This window comes from Leiobunum rupestre, chromosome 2 (assembly GCF_980474605.1).
Source record: "Leiobunum rupestre chromosome 2, qqLeiRupe1.1.hap1, whole genome shotgun sequence".
In the NCBI taxonomy this organism is placed as follows: Eukaryota; Metazoa; Arthropoda; class Arachnida; order Opiliones; family Sclerosomatidae; genus Leiobunum; species Leiobunum rupestre.
The window spans coordinates 78,328,888-78,348,760 of NC_143385.1; the positions used below are offsets into that span (position 1 = coordinate 78,328,888).

The 19,873-nt window shown below is 34.8% G+C and overlaps 2 protein-coding genes across 3 annotated transcripts; one reads left to right on the forward strand and one right to left on the reverse strand.

Moving 5' to 3' along the window:
• The first annotated feature begins 6,239 nt into the window (after positions 1-6,239).
• Positions 6,240-10,231, forward strand: GXIVsPLA2 (phospholipase A2 group XII). The gene is made up of 4 exons (XM_090166423.1): positions 6,240-6,717; positions 7,635-7,702; positions 8,668-8,839; positions 9,676-10,231. The coding sequence occupies exons 1-4, from the start codon at positions 6,489-6,491 to the stop codon at positions 9,783-9,785; spliced, it is 579 nt and encodes a 192-aa protein (XP_090022549.1). The 5' UTR covers positions 6,240-6,488; the 3' UTR covers positions 9,786-10,231.
• On the reverse strand, positions 10,152-19,259 carry LOC149959092 (DNA polymerase beta-like). Of its 2 annotated transcripts, none has more exons than XM_090166421.1 (13): positions 19,157-19,259; positions 18,832-18,956; positions 18,622-18,696; positions 17,542-17,600; positions 17,439-17,488; positions 15,956-16,007; positions 15,841-15,895; positions 14,674-14,746; positions 14,129-14,199; positions 12,473-12,559; positions 12,186-12,235; positions 11,708-11,847; positions 10,152-10,368 (listed from the first exon to the last, which is right to left on the reverse strand). In XM_090166421.1, the coding sequence occupies exons 1-13, from the start codon at positions 19,215-19,217 to the stop codon at positions 10,274-10,276; spliced, it is 993 nt and encodes a 330-aa protein (XP_090022547.1). In that variant the 5' UTR covers positions 19,218-19,259; the 3' UTR covers positions 10,152-10,273. The 2 variants fall into 2 exon arrangements, with proteins under 2 accessions (XP_090022547.1, XP_090022548.1); XM_090166422.1 differs by lacking the exon at positions 10,152-10,368 and adding an exon at positions 11,432-11,532.
• Between the last annotated feature and the right edge of the window lie 614 nt (positions 19,260-19,873).

Below are 19,873 nucleotides of genomic sequence, written 5' to 3' on the forward strand. Positions count from 1 at the left end.
ATCAAGGCGTTACGGCATGTTTAACGAAAGCACGGATGAACGTTTATTGGCCCACCATGACACAAGATATAACGCAATACATACTGACATGCCCTATATGCTGTCAAAGAAACCGTGCTAATACAATAATGCCTGTACAACCTCATTCAATTCCCCCACTCCCGTGGCATACAGTCGGAACAGATTTCTTAAAATATAAGGCGAAGAATATTATATTGTATTGGTCGATTATTATTCAAAATACGTTGAAGCCCAGGAAATGTCAAATACAAATGCTGAAGCTGTCATCAAATTTATGGTACCACACTTTACGAGACATGGTATACCTCAAAGACTAATCTCAGATAATGGTCCACCATTCACGTCATATATGTTTACCAATTTCTTAAAGGAATGGGGAGTTGAACAGGTTACCGCTAGCCCATATTTCCCGCAAAGTAACGGGTTATCTTATCTGAACGTTGTGTGCAAACCCTAAAGAATTTGATAACTAAAGCTGAGATAAGTGGTAAAGACATCAACTATGTATTAATGGAGTATCGATCGACTGCACAACAAGATGGTATAAGTCCCAATGAGGCACTGATGGGTAGAAATATTCGAACTCCAAATGTTACAAATCAACAAGTATTAAAACCACAATATAATACGCAGCGAATTAAACGAGCACTACAGCGACGGCAAGAAAATATGATATATTATCAATCAAGAAAACCTACTAAACAACTACCACCATTTAAAAAAGGGGACGCTGTATGGTATTTTTCCAATAAAAGAAACTGGCTTCCAGCTATTATTCTGAATTTAGATAATAATCCTCACTCTTATATCTTAAAAACAATTAAAAACCAAGTATTTCGACGAACAAGAGTACACTTGCGACAGCGAAGTGAGCAAATTCTACCTCAACTAAGAAAGAAACGATTGGAACAGGAACCTAAGCCCGTGATATCAAGAAAAACCCCATATCAAGGAAGACAAATTTCATTCAACGAGGAACAACAACAACATCAAATAACAACCACAATACGGTTAGAAGAAAAACAGAGAAAAACACCAACGAAAGTACAAATAACACACGCAACGCATCCAGATGAGCAGCCAGAAAGCGTGGTTGAGATACAACGTACCTTTCTACCAAACCGAGAGACATTGGCAACAAGGAAGGAATGTCCTATTATTATTAGACTTCAACCACAACCGAATACGCTGCAGAGATATCCATCATCACCAGTGAGACATCCGATAATTCCTCCACAAATTCCTTCTCCGTCCCTGGTGTTTGGAAGTCCAGTGAGGATGGTTAACTCACGCAACAATAACTCAAGAGTTATTCCTAGCAAAGAACCGAAGCAAGATAAAGCATTGGAGAGAAGAACGTCTTCATTCGGAAGAATTATTAAATATAGGAAAACTTATTCTCCATAACATTTTACTACCTTTCACTCTGTTTAAAAAAAAATCTTGTTATATTCTATTGTGCTAACCTAACGTACTTACTAATCTAACTTACTTCTGGTCTTATTGACAGTATAGTGGCGCCACCTAGTATTAGATAGAGGGCCAAGAGGCATCTCTATACGTGAACTTATTATAAGACTAGCAGTCTAGCAGGGCTGAGAGTAACAATGTAATTACGGTATTCTACCTTTTGTATATAATAAAACTATTTAATAAGATCTAAAAGAGTATAATTTCGTGAACATAACAACCACCAATTAGATTCTTGGCTAAAACGACAGTAACACCATCTACACCGTGAAAAGATATGTTTTGTTTGAGTAATTACTCCTAAAATATTTAATTAACCATTCTTCATTTTTGATTTAAAAAAACTAGCTTTCTATGATTTGAAAGAAACGCGTTTTCTAGTGCGTTCTTAGCGATTGGAAATTATGGTAAAAAGAAAACTATTTCTAACACTAACCTGTGAAAATATGTTTTCTTTTGTGTATTTACTCTTACATGATTTAATTACGCCATTTTGAGCCATTCTTCAACTTTAATTAAACATAAGTCGCTTTAAATATGTAAAAAAAAACTGCGTTAGCGTCGAGCTAAAGTCGGCCATTTAATCTTAGGCGAAATAGAGTGTTAGTTCACCAGTGTGGCGCAGATGGCGTAACTTTCGTTGCGAGCCTAACGAAAAGCATGGGCCAAAGGCAGGGTTTTTTAAAAGTTCTAATCGGTCCACGCGACAAAATTTCAAAAATCGTTCCAGTTTGTTATCCGATTTCTATGATTGTGAGAAAGATAAATAAGATTTCTTTAATTTTAGGTTCGATTTGAAAATATTTAAGCCTAGGCCCAACTTTTAAAATAGCGGGCGATGTCAATGGCAGTTTTGGGCTAAGCAATAATAATAATATATGCTTTTTCTCTTAGAAGCTTAGCCAAGATAAATGTCTCGCACTCTGCTTAAATTCAACATTCCACTGTTAAACAACATATTAAGAGATAGTTCTCAACGAATACCGATATTTACAATGCTAAATAAAGTGTTTTTAAAAAACCGGATATTGCAGTAATTACAGTCCTGAGTTGTTGTTCCACTAGGCTCACTGAACTTCCTGAAGTAATTTTTACCAAATCACCAATTTGAATAGCCCGCCGTTTGTTAACATTTCAAATTGCTCCGAGGCTTAAGAAAACCCAAACTTTTACCTGTACAACGACACATTATTGATTATCGTCCACCGCAAATCGTTTTCTACATGTGGAAATGAATCATCGAGGAGTCATAACAACAAACAACGCAATAGTTATCCAAAACGTTTGCATATAAGAGAAAAATCTTTACGAGTAAAGAAATAGTCTACGTTGTTTAAAAATTACATTAAACTCGATTGACGTGGGCCAATCAAATGCGGGTTCTTAAGGTGACGTAATCTAAAATCGAATTGTTATTTTCAGTAACTCAAACTAGATGGCAACTCTTTGAATCGTGATTGTCTGTTAATGACGAAACCTCCGAAAATGTAATTGGCCCATTTGGTATTTATACGGAATCATTCTATGTTATAAGATTTCTATGGTAAAAACAGCAGGGTAAAGAGCTCAAATATTGTGTAATTAATTTAGACGGCGCTTCCATGCAATAACGATAAAATATTGGAAATTTGGGGAAAGCAAGTGTTACTTATGGACGGGTTCCTGACTAAACGTGTTCCCGTCGCCTTCCTTGGGCACCCACTTGGACGATGACTCCTTTCGGATAGTGGTGAGTCTACGTTTGGGTGCCCCCTCTGTGTGCCGCACATTTGCGTTTGTGGAAGCCACGTTGAATCGTTCGGGTCCCACGGCCTGAGCTACAAGAGAAGTTTGGAGCGCCTTTCTCGGCAAGCGGCCTGATGGCATGTCCCTCATCCCGTGAAAAAGCATTGGTGTGGGACTTTACCTGCACCGACCCTTATTTAGCTTCTTCAAGTAGCGCACTCAGGAGGGAGGCAGGGAGAAAAAGAAAATTAGCATGACCGAAGCCTTCATTACAAACTCTACCTAAAAATGTTTTGGAACTCATCGCCCTCCCCCCTCTAAAAAATCCTGGGTGCGTCACTGGCTTCTTCCTCTACAGCTACACTCTTAGCCGCCCCACCAGGCATTGAGGAAGAAAGCATTTAAATTTAAAGCCATTGAAACTCTAGGGTTTTTCGGTCGTGATGGTTTGCCGTTGCTCCACTCTATTGGCCGTCGGATTCGCGAAGTAACTGGGGCGAGCCGCGCTCTGTCGTATATTTAACTCAGCGGATCGCTATCGGCGTACAACGCGGCTTCGGTGTTAAACACTTTCCCCCCAGGTGCCTCTCTCGCTGACTATATTTTCTATTTGTAAATACTAAAATACTAAATAGGACCAAAACTGTTATTTTCTCAAAGGCCGCTGCTGTTTCACTATCACCCAGTGTACCTGAAGCAGACGCCAAATTCGAACAAAACAACGCAAATAAGCTGGTTTCTCACTCGACCGAAAATATGACGGAAAGACGATAATAAACGCCGAGCTGAAAATTGATTCAAATTACATTTACCGCTAACGTTCAACTTTCCGCTGCTAATTTTCCGTCGAGTGTGAAACCAGCTTTACTCGTTTCTATGACGTTTTTGTGACGTCGACCCCAACAGTAAAACAAGTTCGTCGGTGGGGAAAACAATGTGCTTATTCAGCTATTGTACACTTGAATCCTCCTAGTTCGCATCCCATAGACATAAGGAAAAGACACAAGATTCTACGGGTGGCAGACAACCGGCAGCTGTTCCCGGAGTGTTCCGTATTCCTGGGGTACTACATTTTTAGCGACTCCTGTCGAGTAGGTGATAAAATAAAAAATCATCACCTGTTCGTGTTTGTAATATCTTAGGTACTGTGACGTGATTCGCGAATATTTCGGCTGTGAGAGGTTAGAATCACCGATTTTTTCTATTTCAAATTCAAGTGGATGTAATTTCTTTACAATTAATAAAAAAAAACATTTAAATTATTTTTACTTGTTTTAATTTTATGGAAACTAAACCTGAGTTGGAATGGCTTTTTGCGTGAGCCACCTTTTGCTATTTACAATTTGTATATCCCGTTCTAAAAAGGGATCCATACCAATGAAATCATGATTTGAAGGTGTCCAGTTTTCGCGTTCTACAGCAACATAATTCTATAATATTGTTCCATAAGTTTGTCACTTTGAGGAATATTTTAGTTTTTACTGAGAACTAGGCTACGTTCAGCAGCAGTCAACGGAAAAAAAACCCGTCGTAAGTTGCTGAACACTTTTATTCGGGGTACGTTCAGCAGAGCTCATCGGACTCACCGATTACTAATCGGTGACATCGGTTTCCTAGGGTACGTTCAGCAGCAGTCAACGGTAAAACCCGATGGATTTGATATTTTCCACCGATGAGCTTTTTCGTCACAATGACGTCGTAAGTTGCTGAACGCTTTTATTCAGTCATCGGTGTTTTTTAAAATGGCGTATCTTTTATAGTAGTTTTACGTCAGTAATGACGTCAGTCATCGGAAAAACCGACTCTTCCAGCCGATGACTTCGGTGAGTAAGCGATGACTATCGTGACGTCAAAACCGGAAACGCGAAAAAGCGTACAGTAGGAAACCGATGTCACCGATTAGTAATCGGTGAGTCCGATGAGCTCTGCTGAACGTAGCCCATCTGTAGGCTTTGACGTCACGATAGTCATCGGTTACTCACCGAAGTCATTTCTGTCGTAATACTACTATAAAAGCTACGGCATTTTAAAAAACACCGATGACTGAATAAAAGCGTTCAGCAACTTACGACGTCATCATGACGAAAAAGGTCATCGGTGGAAAATATCAAATCTATCGGGTTTTTTTCCGTTGACTGCAGCTCTTCCAGCCGATGACTACGGTGAGTAACCGATGACTATCGTGACGTCAAAACCGGAATCGCGACAAAGCGTACAGTAGGAAACCGATGTCACCGATTAGTAATCGGTGAGTCTGATGAGCTCTGCTGAACGTAGTGACGTCATCATCAAAAGAAGAAAATCTCCCCCTAGTGAAGTGCTGTCAAAGGCTATGTGTGACGCGTTAGCAAACGGACGCAAAACGGCGACGAAGCCCGTAATGCAGTCTGTCTTGTGAATAGCTCTCAGTAAATATTTTGCATGTGAAGAATAGGAAGTTTTACACTTATGACAGAAATTATCCATTGAGAAAGTATTGTAGGTTTAGATAAGGAGATAAGGGAAACCTATAGTTATATAAATATTTTGAATAATAATAAATATTTATCTAATTAATATTATAATTTAATACTACTTATTTAATTAAACCTTTTCCGGTATCGGTTTAGTTATTGAAAAGTTATTGCAATGCGTAAAAGCACAAATTTTTACCATTATTTCCAAATAAAAACAGATTTTCAGTACTACCAAAAGTAGCATAGTATTTATGTTACTGTTATGTTATGTTTTATTTCAGGGGGGGTTTTGAGGGAAAATTTCAAGGGGGGGGGGTGCTGACGGAAGTTTCACTGATTTTTATTAGGCACCCCCCCAGTCATCAGCAATTCGGGGGGGGGGGTTGTTACCTCGGTCATAAAGGTACTGCCCGTTTTTCAAAATCACCGCTAAAGGTTTTGCGTATGATTTTAAACCCATAAATAGTATTAAGCGTTAGGTGGCGCTTTACACGGAGTACCACAGGAATACGGAACAACTGCCGGTTGTCTGCTAGTTATCGCTCCCGCCGTATATTTTCTTTATTATGTCTATGTCGCATCAATTAACTTCCAGACTTCAAACCAGGCCACAATGTCGTCTTCAAAAAAACAAAACACACCAAACCAGGGATCTTTGTGGTCGGCTGCCAAATTTAAAATCGTTCCATTAAGTACTGCAACAGCTAGCCCTTGACCAATTTCATCCCCAATTGTACACCAACAAGCAGACGATTTTAAACTTGTCTTTACTTTTTTTAGCATTGCTGCATTGTCCAAAGTCCATCTTTTGGCAAAATGGGAAAATGGAGAATTATAAAATTTATTTGTGCTCTGTTTTTTGGAGCTTTTTATTGTAAAACTCAATCAATTATAGCTAATATACAAGATGGTATTAAAATGGCAACTGATTTCCTACAAGGAGTTTCTTATGGCTTGAAAAAATTGGATGTACAACTTAAATCTGCTGAGGATGTTGCCCATCATGCAACCAAAGACGGACCATGCGAATTTACTTGCCCCAGAGGTAAATTTTTTATATGTTATTCATAATTGTTTGTTGTAAAATAATTAATTTTCCTATTAGGACACTATAGTTTTGAAAAACTTAAATGTCTCCCCCTGTCCTAGTTTCAAGTCAAATGTGGTGTTACATGTGTTCTCCTCACAGTTCATTTGCATAATATTAATCCACTAATGGTAAATGGTGTTGATGATCATGCCTATTTATCACTTACCCCCCCCCCCCCCGCCCCATCATTCCTCCTTCAGTTTTGTATTTAAGCTGGTACCTATTTCTTCAGAATTATGTGAATGCCATTATTTAAGACTGAGGGAAAGGGAAGTTTGAGTACAAATTGTGTGAACTGGCCACCTTAGTACATGTTTAATTCCTTGGTATGAGGATGGTGGAGCTTTTTAATTTTTGGACCAGTGGTCCATATGATGTCTGATAGGAAATCTTAACATTAGGGTAAACTTCAAATAAGTGAGCATTATGTTGCAGCTTGAATATGTTTGTTTAATTCGCCCAAAACAAAATAGTAAAAGCACTTTGTTTCATCTACGCATGAGATAAGACAAATTCAAAGAAGAATGAATTACATATTAAGTTTTAATGTTTTAAACTGGCTAAAACCTTTTTGATTATTTTCCTTAAGGATAAATTTCTTAAATATCATTGTCAGTTAATAATATCTGGGGTTGCCATAAAATGTTTCTGGTTTATTTCAAATCTTAATTTAATGTAAATAAGTTTACCACAAGGCTTTAAAAGAAAAATTGGAAACTCTTAATATATGACAAACTAACCATGTTCAATTAATATAATTTGCGTTTGTTTCCTGTAATATAAATATAACTCAAGTCTTGGCTGAATGTTGATTAGTTGTGCATGCGGTTTCATACATTTCTTTATTATTAATTTTCCCAAAATTTTTTCAGGCGAAATTGTTAAAAAAAATACTCACCATAAACCTGTTCCAAATGGGTGTGGAAGCTATGGAGTTCAAGTAAATGGAAACTTCTATATTTGCTTCATAATAAGTACACAGAATTTCAATCATATATGCCTAGCCTTTAAAGTATTAGTTTAAAACTTGTAGATGTGGCTTATCGCAAAGGAAGCTAAAATTCAAAATAGCCAAATGATAATGTCGTCAGAGAGCCATTGTGGGGGATTATAGTTAGACAACTTATACTCTATATCGTGGACTTTAGCCTAAATTACATATCCCATTTAAAAATATTGTTTATAATTTCTGTAATTAGTGTTATTGTCCAATTTACAAACAATCCAATCAACACAAGGGATACCTACAAGTACCGCCTTTTTTATTTCGATGCTAGCGACTAGGAGCAACAAACACAATCAGAATGCAGCTAGCCTTTAAACAGGCTAAGGCAGTGTTGTGTACAAATTTCATTAAACGAACCTTTACTTTACGCTGAACGTTTTATGGGCGAGGCGAAGACAATTTCCTAATTTTCCCCTTCCAACGGCAGCAGGCGCTAAAGCGTCTAATCAATGAAAATAGTACACAATAAAATCCACGACTTTTGACCGGTTGCGTTCTCCTTGTGTGGGGTGCTGTGTTTGTTGCTCCTAGCTAGCAACATCTATTGAAAAAGAGCTACTTCACGTTGAGCAGCCACTTGCTTTAAGGTAGTGGGAAGCTTAATAAATTTCCACCAAAATTAATTCTTAAGAAATAGAACTTTGATGGCGTATAAAGTTTAAAAAATTGTTTGCTTAAGTTGATGGTATAATACACTGATGAAGAGAATGATAATATGGAAACATGGGTCGATTTAACCAAAATGCTAATGGAAAATTGCCATGAAGTGGATATGAGACAGTCCACAATATTATAATTTCAAAATCTTTTATCAAAATAGATTGGAAACATTTCCATTATCGCACTTATAACTTTCAATCTTTTAAGTTGTTAAGATTAAAAACTAATTTTTTATGTAGTTGAGTGCTAAAGAACTCCCTGTCTCAGAAATGGCAAACTGTTGTGATCAACATGACATATGCTATAGTACGTGCTTCAATAAAAGAGAAAAATGTGATGAGGATTTCGAAAAGTGTCTTTCTAAAACCTGTGATAAGCAAAAAAAGAGACTTGGAAAAGATGGATATAAAAGTGAGTTATATTATATTAGCTTTTATTTTAATATGAGTATGATACTCCTGTTTGGTGAAATTTGTAAAAGGGGCAAGAAATGTAAACAGTTGCCACAGGTCAGGTTAAAGGCAAGGTAATTTTAAAACTAGTAAAAGTTAAGGGAAACATTAGGAAATTTTATTTAAAATTGAAAGTAAACTTTATGAAGGTAATTTTATAATAGTAATGTGATTATTATTTAGTTTATTAAAAATTATGTGGCAATGAAAAGGTTTTGGTTAAAACTTAACCTCTAAACTAAAATATTAATTATGTAAATATATTAACTTTCAATAAAAGAGAATTTTTTTTATAATTTTTGACCTTAAAAGTGCGGTAAAATATTTAAACATGGTCAGGGAAAATTAGAATTTGAGTGTGAAATTATTTATCATAGCTTTGCAGAGGTAAATGATTTAACACCAACTTATAATGAAAATGTCAAAATTTAATGTAACACTCATTTATATGATCCAATTTCATTTTTCTGTTTAAGTAACAAGCCATTAGCACATATCTAAAGTATGTACAATGTGAAGTTCTTGTTTTATACTAAAATTTTTTGTATATGCAAGCAAAGAGACATAGAAGAAAGAGTCTGTCTTGATAGCCAACTCACGAATAACGTCAAATAATCACGTGCAAGGGGGGGGGGGAGAACAGGACGGAGAAGTTGGAAATTTTCATGGCAGCGTCAAGGCAGACTCTTTCTTCTGTGTCTCTTGCTACAAGTGAACTTAAAATTGAGTTTTTTCTAATGCGTTTTCATGCTTAGTCACTTAAATACAATTATTTCTAATTTTATTCCATTTCAGATTGCCAAGTTACATCAAAGCTATTACACCTCAGTACAAAAGCTCTTGGTTGTAAAGCATTCATTGATGCTCAAAAGGATGCGTGTTATTGTGCTAGAGTAGAACTTTAAACCTCAGGAAATAGAGGATCCTGTAGTAAAGGATAAGCAGCACCATATAAACCCATGTTATTTAAAATGATGGTGGTATTGTTGCTATTAAGAACGCCTCAACAGGCAATACTACTTGTTTTGAATCATAAGGCAAAATTCCACTACCGTCAAAGGAAAACTGGAATCCCCTGCACATGACCTGATTGATTGTTGCCAGTTTTTATCTGTACTTTATCCTCTACTACATGATTCTTAAATGAATTAGACTAGTCATTTCATAGATCTAATAAGGCACTGTTTTATATTTTGCATTTAAAGCTGAAATATTTAACTTCAACAATATTGAAATTTTTTATTTTATGGAAGTACCAAAAAACTGAAGTACATGATTGTATAGAATTTTACTGTACAAAAAATACTAATTTTGTATATTATACAATAAATGCTTTTGTATTTGTTAGAAATTCAGGTCTTTTTCTTCCTGTTTTGAGTTTTGGCAATGATATTTAAAGATCTCTTTCTTCTGGAGCTTTGTATGGATAGTCAATGTAGTCAAAGATATCTTCTTCGGATGTTACAGGCAAATTTTCACCAGGTTTACCTACATTAAGTGAATAATACCAAGTATTTAATTATAAAAAAAATAGGGTAAAAGATGATTTTTCATGACCATAGTGAGAACATTTTAATAAAATTGATACACACATGGCTTCAACTATACTATTTTTAAAATTAACCGATTGATATCCAAATTGCGCAAGTATTGTAAGAGCAGCTGGGTTTGTTCCCAGCTTGTGGCACTGGGTGAAAACTTATATAAACTCCTTCCGTGTTGAGTTAAAGTGTTCCCTCCCCCATATCTTTTCATAAAATCTGGTTGAGGTTAACAGGAAGTGTTGGGAGCTGTTGGCCTGCGTGGCATGAAGGGCTTGCCCCACCCTAAGCAGTACAACCTAGCCACCTAAATGTCGTTTAATAACTTCGGCAGTAGCCAAGCTGATTATTATGATCTGGAACAGGATGGAAGTAATTAATAATGCAAGGCTGCCAACGAATAGAGCTCAAAAATGTATAGGGTTAAACTATAGAAATACGCAAGTTTTATAGCATGTGTTTATTAACTATTTAAGCCAGATCAGAAAATAAATCTTTTATGATTGAAATTTTTCAAGTGTCATTGCTTTAAACAAAAATTACAAAATAAATATATTTCTTGTTGCTCTGTAAATATTTTAAAATTTCATCAGTTGGGTTTAAAATGTAGGCACTGTAGAATAAAATATGGAATTATATGATTTTATAGGGTCATTTTAGAATTCTAGGATTGATGGGAGCCCCAAAAAAGACAAATGAAAAGTTTTTAAGTACTTAATTACCCCATTTATATGGCATATAAATCCCTTTTTTTCACTACATTAGATTTAAATGAACTAAATGGAAAAATCGACTGCTAGTACACCAACTTGTTTTTTTATGTATCACTCCTAGGCTGCGTTCAGTAACGATAAACGGTTGGGCCATTGAATGCGTATTCGCTATTGTACGACTTTTTGAATTTCTAGTTTTGCAATTGGAAAAGAAAACGGATGGAAGATCTGTTTATTTTGTTGATCAATGGTTTAGTGACATCACAGCCTGCAGAAAGGCTAGCTGCAGACGATATTTTAAATTTATAGCAATCCGAAAAAGCATTCAAAAAGGCTCAACGAAAACCATCTTTTAGAAAACAGAGCGTTACTGAACGTAGCCCTAGCTTCTGTTAAACCTGGTGGCAGAAAAGTGAAATTTGTTAAACTACTATTAACATGAAAGTTCATACTCCCTATAAGTACACATTGATTGTGCTAGCTATTATCTAAAGCTTTTGGATTCTATTCATTGGAAAGCTGAACCACCAGCATAGGAATTGGTACACTAGTAAAAATGTTGCTTATGCACACCTGTACTTCCAACTGGTCGTATTGAGTACTCATTTAAAGTAAATCCTTTTTCCAAAGCATGTCCTCTCATTTCTTTGTTGAACATGTCACTACCAGTGAAATACAATATACCACAATAATACTGGTCATGAGGTATCAATCTGTAATGAAAGTATACCAGCTAGCTTAAAATTACTGCACAAAATTATGCTAATTGGAAAAAATATTAATAATTTCATCTGTAGTGAAATTTCGCTTAAGGATTTTACATGGCATTGGCATATATAATTAATCAGGACTATGTTTTTCTCCTAAAAATGCAGTATAAAGTTGGAACAACTCAACAACAGCTCAGAGTTTAAATATATTTTTTAAATTATTTGAAAAAATTAACTATGCATCTCCAATTAATAAAAGGTATTTTAGTACAGCACACTATGGTTGGACATTGCAATATACTGTTATAAATTTGTAATGTTACATACAAAAAATTATTTACCGAATGTCCATTCTTCTAAATGGAGCCTTTTCTTTCAAAAAGCAAACGCCCTGAAAATAAGAAATTAAGAAAATTAAAAATAATTGGGCCCCACATGCAGTCTTTATAATGTTAGTATATTAGCATTTAATACACTATTATTTACAATACAAATATTACACAAAACTATGCTGGCCGGCTCTTACATAACATATTAACTGAAGCTAAGTTGATGAGTTCCATAGTCCCAAAAATTATGCAGGTGAATGGAAGGAAAATTTGTTCTTAAGACAAGTTTTTAAACTTACCATGAACTTAGATGGACCATGAGATAAAGTATCTAGTATACATTCCACAGATTTCAGTTTTTCCACTACATTTGCCAACAGTTCTGGCTAAAAACAACATTTATCAGATAAATACAAAGCTATACAGTTGAATTAAAAATACAATAAAATGTGACCAACTGTTAAAAAATAGTGGTTTACCTATTATTATTATTACAAAGAATGTATTCATTTTTACTTAAGAAGTATGAATATGTTGCATGCATCAGTCTAGTTTTCAATCCACTGTCATGAAGTAATTTTTAGAAAAAGAGAAAACACATTATTTGTAATTGAAACTTTTTTAACGGGTGTAAATAGCCCAATGCACATTAATAAGAAAACAAAAAAATTGATTCAAGGCCAAACATACTTTTCATATGCTTAAACTTAGATTATTTGTTAGATTGAAAAAGGCTCTCGAGCTGAAAGCTCATTTTTGTTAATCGGCTATTTACACCCCTAATAAAAAGTTTCAGTTACAAGTCATGTGTTTTCTCCTTCTGTAAAAATTACTTTATGTAAGTTTTTACCATGGATGATAATAATAGGTTTTCAATTTCTGCAAGGGGGAAAACACCAGAGACGATTCGTCACCAGGCATGAGTATTAAGTTCTTCAGTTTTCGGGTATCAATAAGAAACTGGGCTGATTTGACTGGCTTTTAAGGGAAGATAGAAGCATACTGGCAGAGTGTAAAGTTATTTGGTAAAAAAGCAAGAAATATTTTTTGGCCTGGTTTTTTTGACGAATTAGGGTCTATAAAGTCATTCAGTTCCAAGTACAAACACAGTCAGGAAAAATAGTATAATAATTTGAGAAATTAAAATCAGAAATATTTCACTAAATTTAAATTGAATGAACCTATTACAAAATTAAATTGATAAATGTTCCTAAAAAGCACTTTAAATTGAGCCACACTAGAAGTCCATAAGTATGAATAAATACATTCGTGTTATTACTATTAATAAAAGCTTTTGTTAAATATTTGTATATTTTGGAGATGATTAATAGAGTAAATGAACACAAACATAAAACCACTGGCGAAATAGTAATTTTCTAGAGATAAAAGTAAAGATTTCCCCCTCCCCAAAAATGAGATGGACTCGCTGAATAAATTGATTTGAAATAATTTAACAATTAAAATCTGTATATTGGCACAAGCTTCTTAGGAAGGGATAATCCATTTCATTAATAAAAATGCCAAAACTCACATGGCTCGAATTTAACACCTGTAAGCTTAAATAAACATGCACCAGAGAAGTAACAATATTATTGCTATTCATGGGTGTTGAGTTTAAAAACCTTCCTTTTGACTGTTACCCTTTTCACGTGATTACTTTTCATAATGAATTGCTTTGGTAAACAAGTGGCTAAAATGTGTTTCTGCACTATGAAAGATCATCAATTTGCTAAATCCCTGCTCTCCAGTGTAAAACAATTTCATAATTGAGTAAGAATATTCAATTAAGGTGTGTTTATAAATAATACAATGGTTCCCCATTACTATTTATTCTAATATTATTAACTACAAAAGTTTATTGTAAAGGTCATTCAGTATCAATTACACTCTAGTGGTAAAGATTCTGATAGCAGCATCTGTAGTAACAAAAATGAATTTATGATTTTAGAGATTACCTTGTTCTTGGTTTGAGATGTGAAATCCTCATGTGTAAGTAGTATGTCGATGTCTCCACTTCTTGGTAAGCCTTGATAAACATTGATAAGAAATATAATATAATACTATATAACTATAGCTATAAAACTATTGCAGGGCCAGAAGTTTCTTCAATTAGTCTAATGGGGTATAGAGCCAATGAGATCCAAATCATTAAAATGATGAAGTACCTTAAATTTTAAGTTACTCAAGTTTTGTTTTTCACATAACTTCCCTAAAATATTTTTAGCTAGTTTGCTATTTACAGGTATTAGTTTTGACCAAAAATTATCAAGCTTGGACAAAATCAGTGACTTGTGAGGTTTGGGTCTTGTTGATTTGACTTGGAGTTACCATTTTTTCTTTTATGCACCCCTTGGACTTCCATCATTAAAGTTCAAATTCAGCTTGTTTAGTGATAAAATGCTATAATTACTTTTAAACTGAGTTGGTCAAATTTCATAAAGTCAGCCTTTGAATCAAAAAACAATATACGAAACAAAAGTTATTAAAAAAAATTACTCACCTCTTCTGTAGCTTCCACATATTGTTAAAATGTACTTTCGATCTATTTCTTGAATCCATTTCCTTAATTTCTTCTGAAAACCGTTACCAAAAAGTTTTGATAAAAACAAACCTTAAAATACTTTTAGAACCACATCAGAAACATGTAATATTTTTCGAATATGCCAATCTAAAAAATCCAGGTACCAGAATTACTTATAGTTTCTAATTTTTTTTTAGGTTTTGTCAATTATGCCTGAATTAATTTTTTTCCCCCAAAATAAAATTTGTTGGTATTTTGTGTCTGTCAATGTTCTCAATTTTCAGATCACCAAGACTAATGAATATAGACTTTACAAAACCACCAAATTTCTTTAGCAAGCACGTAAACTCTTCTTACTACCCCTCTTTCGGGAAAATGGGCAAAATAGCTACTGCGTGAGTGCTAAGATTATAACTGGATTTTCTGGGTTATCTACTATTTTTTATTTTAGATAAAAGTATTTATCTATCTATGTATGTATGTTATACTTATCGTACTAAATTCGGTTACAAGACATTAAATAATAAAAATTTGCCTTATTTGGATCTTACCCGAGTTTGTTACCTTTTGTCATATATCTCCTTGTACGATTTCCTTTTTCTTTTAATTTATAAAAATGATAACGTTTTATTTTTGACAAATTTATTGCTAGATTTTCATACTCCAAAAATTACACATTCATGATACCACACGACTAGACTCAAATTGAAAAAAGACTGACTGGCGCTCAAAAAATCTATTTATCTCTTCGGTCAGTGCTCAAATCAAGTCATAATTTTAATTTTTGTAAATCCCTCTCCTCCTGCCATCTTGTGGGAGGTTGCAGTTTAAGCATGTATATTTAAACTTGAACTGGCAGTCCCATTGCGAGGTTTCACAAGGAGTGGCTATAGTTAAGCGAAAATGGCAATCCTAATTTTTAAACACGGCCGCTCATTGTCAAACCTGCGCACATGCACAGAGTGAGTTACTCTTATTTTATAAGGATAGGGAGTGGAATGAGCGTGTTTTACATATCACGGGAGCCAAAATGTCCCTATATTAAGTAGTACAAGGCTTTACTTATTTGCTTCAGCACAGAGTTACCAATGACTGTATGCTCAAATCTAAAGGAGGACAAAGAAAATATATGAGAAAAGTACCTACTTCTGCTGCAGCTATTTCCTCTCTAGGAATTTTCCTCTCAAAATCTTCAAAATACCTTCAAAAATCATAGACCATAAGTAAAATTTATTGGTATCCATGAGACTAAATTATTTACTTCAAGCCTATTTGTTGATGATGGGTTAATTTATCAGAATGTTTTTGTAAATCTGAAAAAAAAAAAATCTTAAGTGGTGGTGCCAAGAATTTTTGGGAAAGTAGGCCAAGTTGGTGGAACCAAATTTTTTCCCACTAAAGTTACCAAAATGTGGTGACCCACTGAGGAATTTAGAAGGCACATGCCACTGCTGTGTTCAGCAAGAAACCGCACCGCATGTACGGCTTGGTTCATTGAGAAACCAAACCGGGAATATACTGAGCGAACCTGCTTTTTATTTTGGTCCCGTCAGGGCTCGAAATGGACTCTAGTTGGAACCGGAAGATAAAAGTCGTTCAATAACGTACTATGCTTTTCCGTAGCTTCAGTCCACTTTGCTGAATGCAGCCAGAACCTAGTCAAACTACACCATGACACTGAAGCTAATACCTTTCGCATTGTTCGGCAGCGCTACAGGTGGACTTCCTTTGAACTAGATCATGCCATATTTCCCACCCTTTCGCCAGGGCCCCAGTGCAGTTTGAGCAGATTCTGTCACTTTGTTTTCACAACCCCACTTTTGCTGGCCTTTAATGTAGTTGAAATATAAAAGAAATAAAAACACTTTCCTTCTGGCTAGTGTTTATTGTATTACAAAATGCAATCAAAATTTTTACAAATATTTTATCGATAAATTTTACAATAGTCTCAACATGGGTAACTTTAATTTAAGTTAGTGAAATTGACCACTCCCAATCCCATCTGTATCTATGGTGGAATTGTATACGATTGAGTATGCTATAAGTTACTTGTTTGCCAATATACCAGGTGGTTTTATTACAGTGCGAAGGAAAGTGTGGATTTGATCTTTTTATATATTTGTTTCAAATGCTTGAAAGGCTACTACTGGCATTAGAAAGTGTTTGGTGAAATCTGAATAGCTCTTCCCATTTCTATTCCAAGTGATAAGATTTTCAGATGTATCATATTCTGGCAATAATAATAATAATCAGCTAGGCCCAAGCGGCTTTTAATGCCTTAAACAGGTGGCCAGGTTACAATGCATAGGAGGGTGGTGGCAAACACTTCATGCCACGCGAGCCAACAGCTCCCTACACTCACTATTACCGTTAACCTCGGCTCATATTCCAAACTCATTAAAAAATATTCAAACTCCTCTCTGAGATGGAGAATACATAATAAATTTCAACTAGTTGGCTGCGAAATACTGAAACTAAAGTTCAGATTGGGTTTGGCTGTACCACCCACCCCTAATGAAAATACCAGCTTGTCTGAGCAGGGATGCCTGTTTCTCCCTCTTTGTGACTGGTTAGCACTGGTTTTTAGTTCATCCATGCTTAGGTACAGTAACTAATTAGAATACGGAAATTGATGTCTCTAACTAACCTAAAAGAGGCAAGAATGAAAGCCACAAGTAGGAAATCATAGAATTAAAAAATTAAAGGTAAAATTTGTAATAGTTCTATAATTTCCCGTATTGTACCTTCTATTGATGTGATTCCATCATCAAGTAATTTTTTTGCAGCAGCTGGTCTAAAAAAATAATAAATGAATAAAAATAATGTTTGGAATAAATAAGTACTTACCCAATACCGGAAACTCTGCAAAGCTCTGCTATGCTTTTATTTGTATCACTGGCTCTTATCTATATTAATAATGAAATATTTCCATTCAAATGCTATTTATTACCTGTATTACAATAATATAACTACCCTATAGCCAGTCTCAATCTCTTGCAGGGTTATGGGCCCTAAGGCAAATTATGTCATCACATGCCCATCTAACTGAAATTTCTAAGGGGGTGTCAGCCCTAAATAGCATGCTCATTGGCCCTTTTCCCTGCCCCTTCTGCACAACCTTGAGTTATAATATAAAGTCAAAAGTCGTGGATTTTCGTGTGTACAATTTTCATTGGTTAGACGCTTTAGCACCTGCTGCCGTCGGAAGGGAAATTGTCTTCCACCTTTCCGTAAAACATTCAGCATAAAGGCTCGTCCAATGAAATTTGTAAACAACACTGCATTAGTGTGTTTAAAGGCTAGATGCGTTCTCCTTGTGTTTGTTGATCCTTGGTAAAACAGACAAAACCGTTTTGAACTGAAAATATTTCAAATAATCAGTAGTTTGTTCACAATTTTATTTACTGAGACAGTTCTCTCCATTTATGGAAAACCTATTTATTAGTACAGTCTACTGAGAATTTGCATTTTGTGAGAAGACTTTCCATGTAACCATGTGTGCTGAGTTTGGCATAAATTTAACAAATAAAACATGTTGTATTTGGAGACAAGGGCATGAAGAAACTGACAAAAGTTTTCACTGTTAATAAATAAACAAGGAGAATTGCTCCACCTTCCCTTAATACATGCTCTCTGCATGTTCTGATTCAAATAAGAAAATGTAGTTGGTTTCCCTCTTCTAATAATGAACTCTAAAGCATTAAGTGATTTAATTTAGCAGCAGAAATTCATACAGACTTTTCAAAAATCCCCCCCAAAGGCAAAGGTTCTGATGGTGACACCTGGTGTAGATCCCATCCCAGCGTGAGGCTATTGGTTACACTTTTAAAATTTTGTTATAAAATGTTTATAATTACAGTTCTGTATGTAACACATTTAACTTTCTTATAGTTAAAAATGTAACATTAAACTCAACCAGGTACTCACATTATCAAGTTTTTTAAGTTTTCCAGTTTGTATAAATTCATCAATTTTCTGGGCAATTTTTTCTCCAATTCCATTCTGAAAAAGGATACATAGTTTACCATGATTATTGCTTTTTTCATTTACAAATGCAATTCATTCGTATGTTAAATATTAAAAGTGTTAAAACATCTCAAGCTTTACATTCACTATTTAATGAAAGTGGATAATTACCAATTTCTTAGCTTCAGCACCACTCTTAATTTTTTCTGGCAATTGTGCTAGAATTCCTGATGCTTTCCTATAGACATTGTATTTATGAATATTTCTGTTTACGTTTTTCTCAAAGTCAGCAAGTTCTAAATAATAAATAGATGGAGATAAATTTAAAGTCTTATAATTTATGTTAAAATTTTATAACATATTTTCCCACGATTGCCTGCAACGTTTTATAATATTCAAATAATTATTACACATTCCCAGCTAGATTGATGAATTTACTTATCCTGATTATACAAGTACTCTAATATACTGTTTAATACTTATTGAATAACATTACCATTGAGAAATTCACAAAATTCCGAATTAGCGTTTGGTTCATTAGCCTTTCTTTTAGGCATTTTTGTTATCTTCAATAATTTTGAAGTAAGCGCCGCATACTCTATCAAGACGATATAATCCTTTGAAAGTTTGATTCCTTTCCTTTTTTCAAAATTAGTCCTAGCAGACTGCCATAGAAATCTTATAACGTAGACTGATTCCGTATAAATACAAAATGGCCCAATTACATTTTCGTAGTTTTCGTCATTATCAGCCAATCACGATTCAAAGAGTGACTACGGCAACGACTCGTTGCCATCTAGTTTGAGTTACTGATAATAATAATTTGATTTTAGATTACGTCACCTTAAGAACCCACATTTGATTGGCCCACGTCAATCGAGTCACGACCCCCTGCGCGCGCTCACGTGAGCGTGTGCAGGGGGCCGTGATCGAGTTTAATGTAGTTTTTAAACATGGTAGACTGTTTCTTTACTCGTAAAGATTTTTCTCTTATATGCAAACGTTTTGGATAACTATTGCGTTGTTTGTTGTTATGGCTCCTCGATGTTTCATTTCCACATGTAGAAAACAATTTGCGGTGGACGGTAATGTGTCGTTGTACAGGTAAAAGTTTGGGTTTCCTTAAGCAATTTGAAATGTTAACAAACGGCGGGCTTTCAAATTGATGATTTGGTAAAAATTACTTCAGGAAGTTCAGTGAGCCTAGTGGAAT

What these genes read in the sequence shown, in the direction of transcription:
- GXIVsPLA2 (XM_090166423.1), top strand. Translation starts at nt 6,489, where the DNA reads ATGGGAAAATGGAGAATTATAAAATTTATTTGTGCTCTGTTTTTTGGA. An exon ending in GTGGAAGCTATGGAGTTCAA is followed by an intron (nt 7,703 to 8,667) that starts GTAAATGGAAAC and finishes TTTTTTATGTAG; the next exon opens with TTGAGTGCTAAAGAACTCCC. An exon ending in TGGAAAAGATGGATATAAAA is followed by an intron (nt 8,840 to 9,675) that starts GTGAGTTATATT and finishes ATTCCATTTCAG; the next exon opens with ATTGCCAAGTTACATCAAAG.
- LOC149959092 (XM_090166421.1), bottom strand. Translation starts at nt 19,217, where the DNA reads ATGCCTAAAAGAAAGGCTAATGAACCAAACGCTAATTCGGAATTTTGT. An exon ending in TGGAATCACATCAATAGAAG is followed by an intron (nt 16,008 to 17,438) that starts GTACAATACGGG and finishes TTTTTTTTTCAG; the next exon opens with ATTTACAAAAACATTCTGAT. An exon ending in ACGACCAGTTGGAAGTACAG is followed by an intron (nt 10,369 to 11,707) that starts GTGTGCATAAGC and finishes CACTTAATGTAG; the next exon opens with GTAAACCTGGTGAAAATTTG.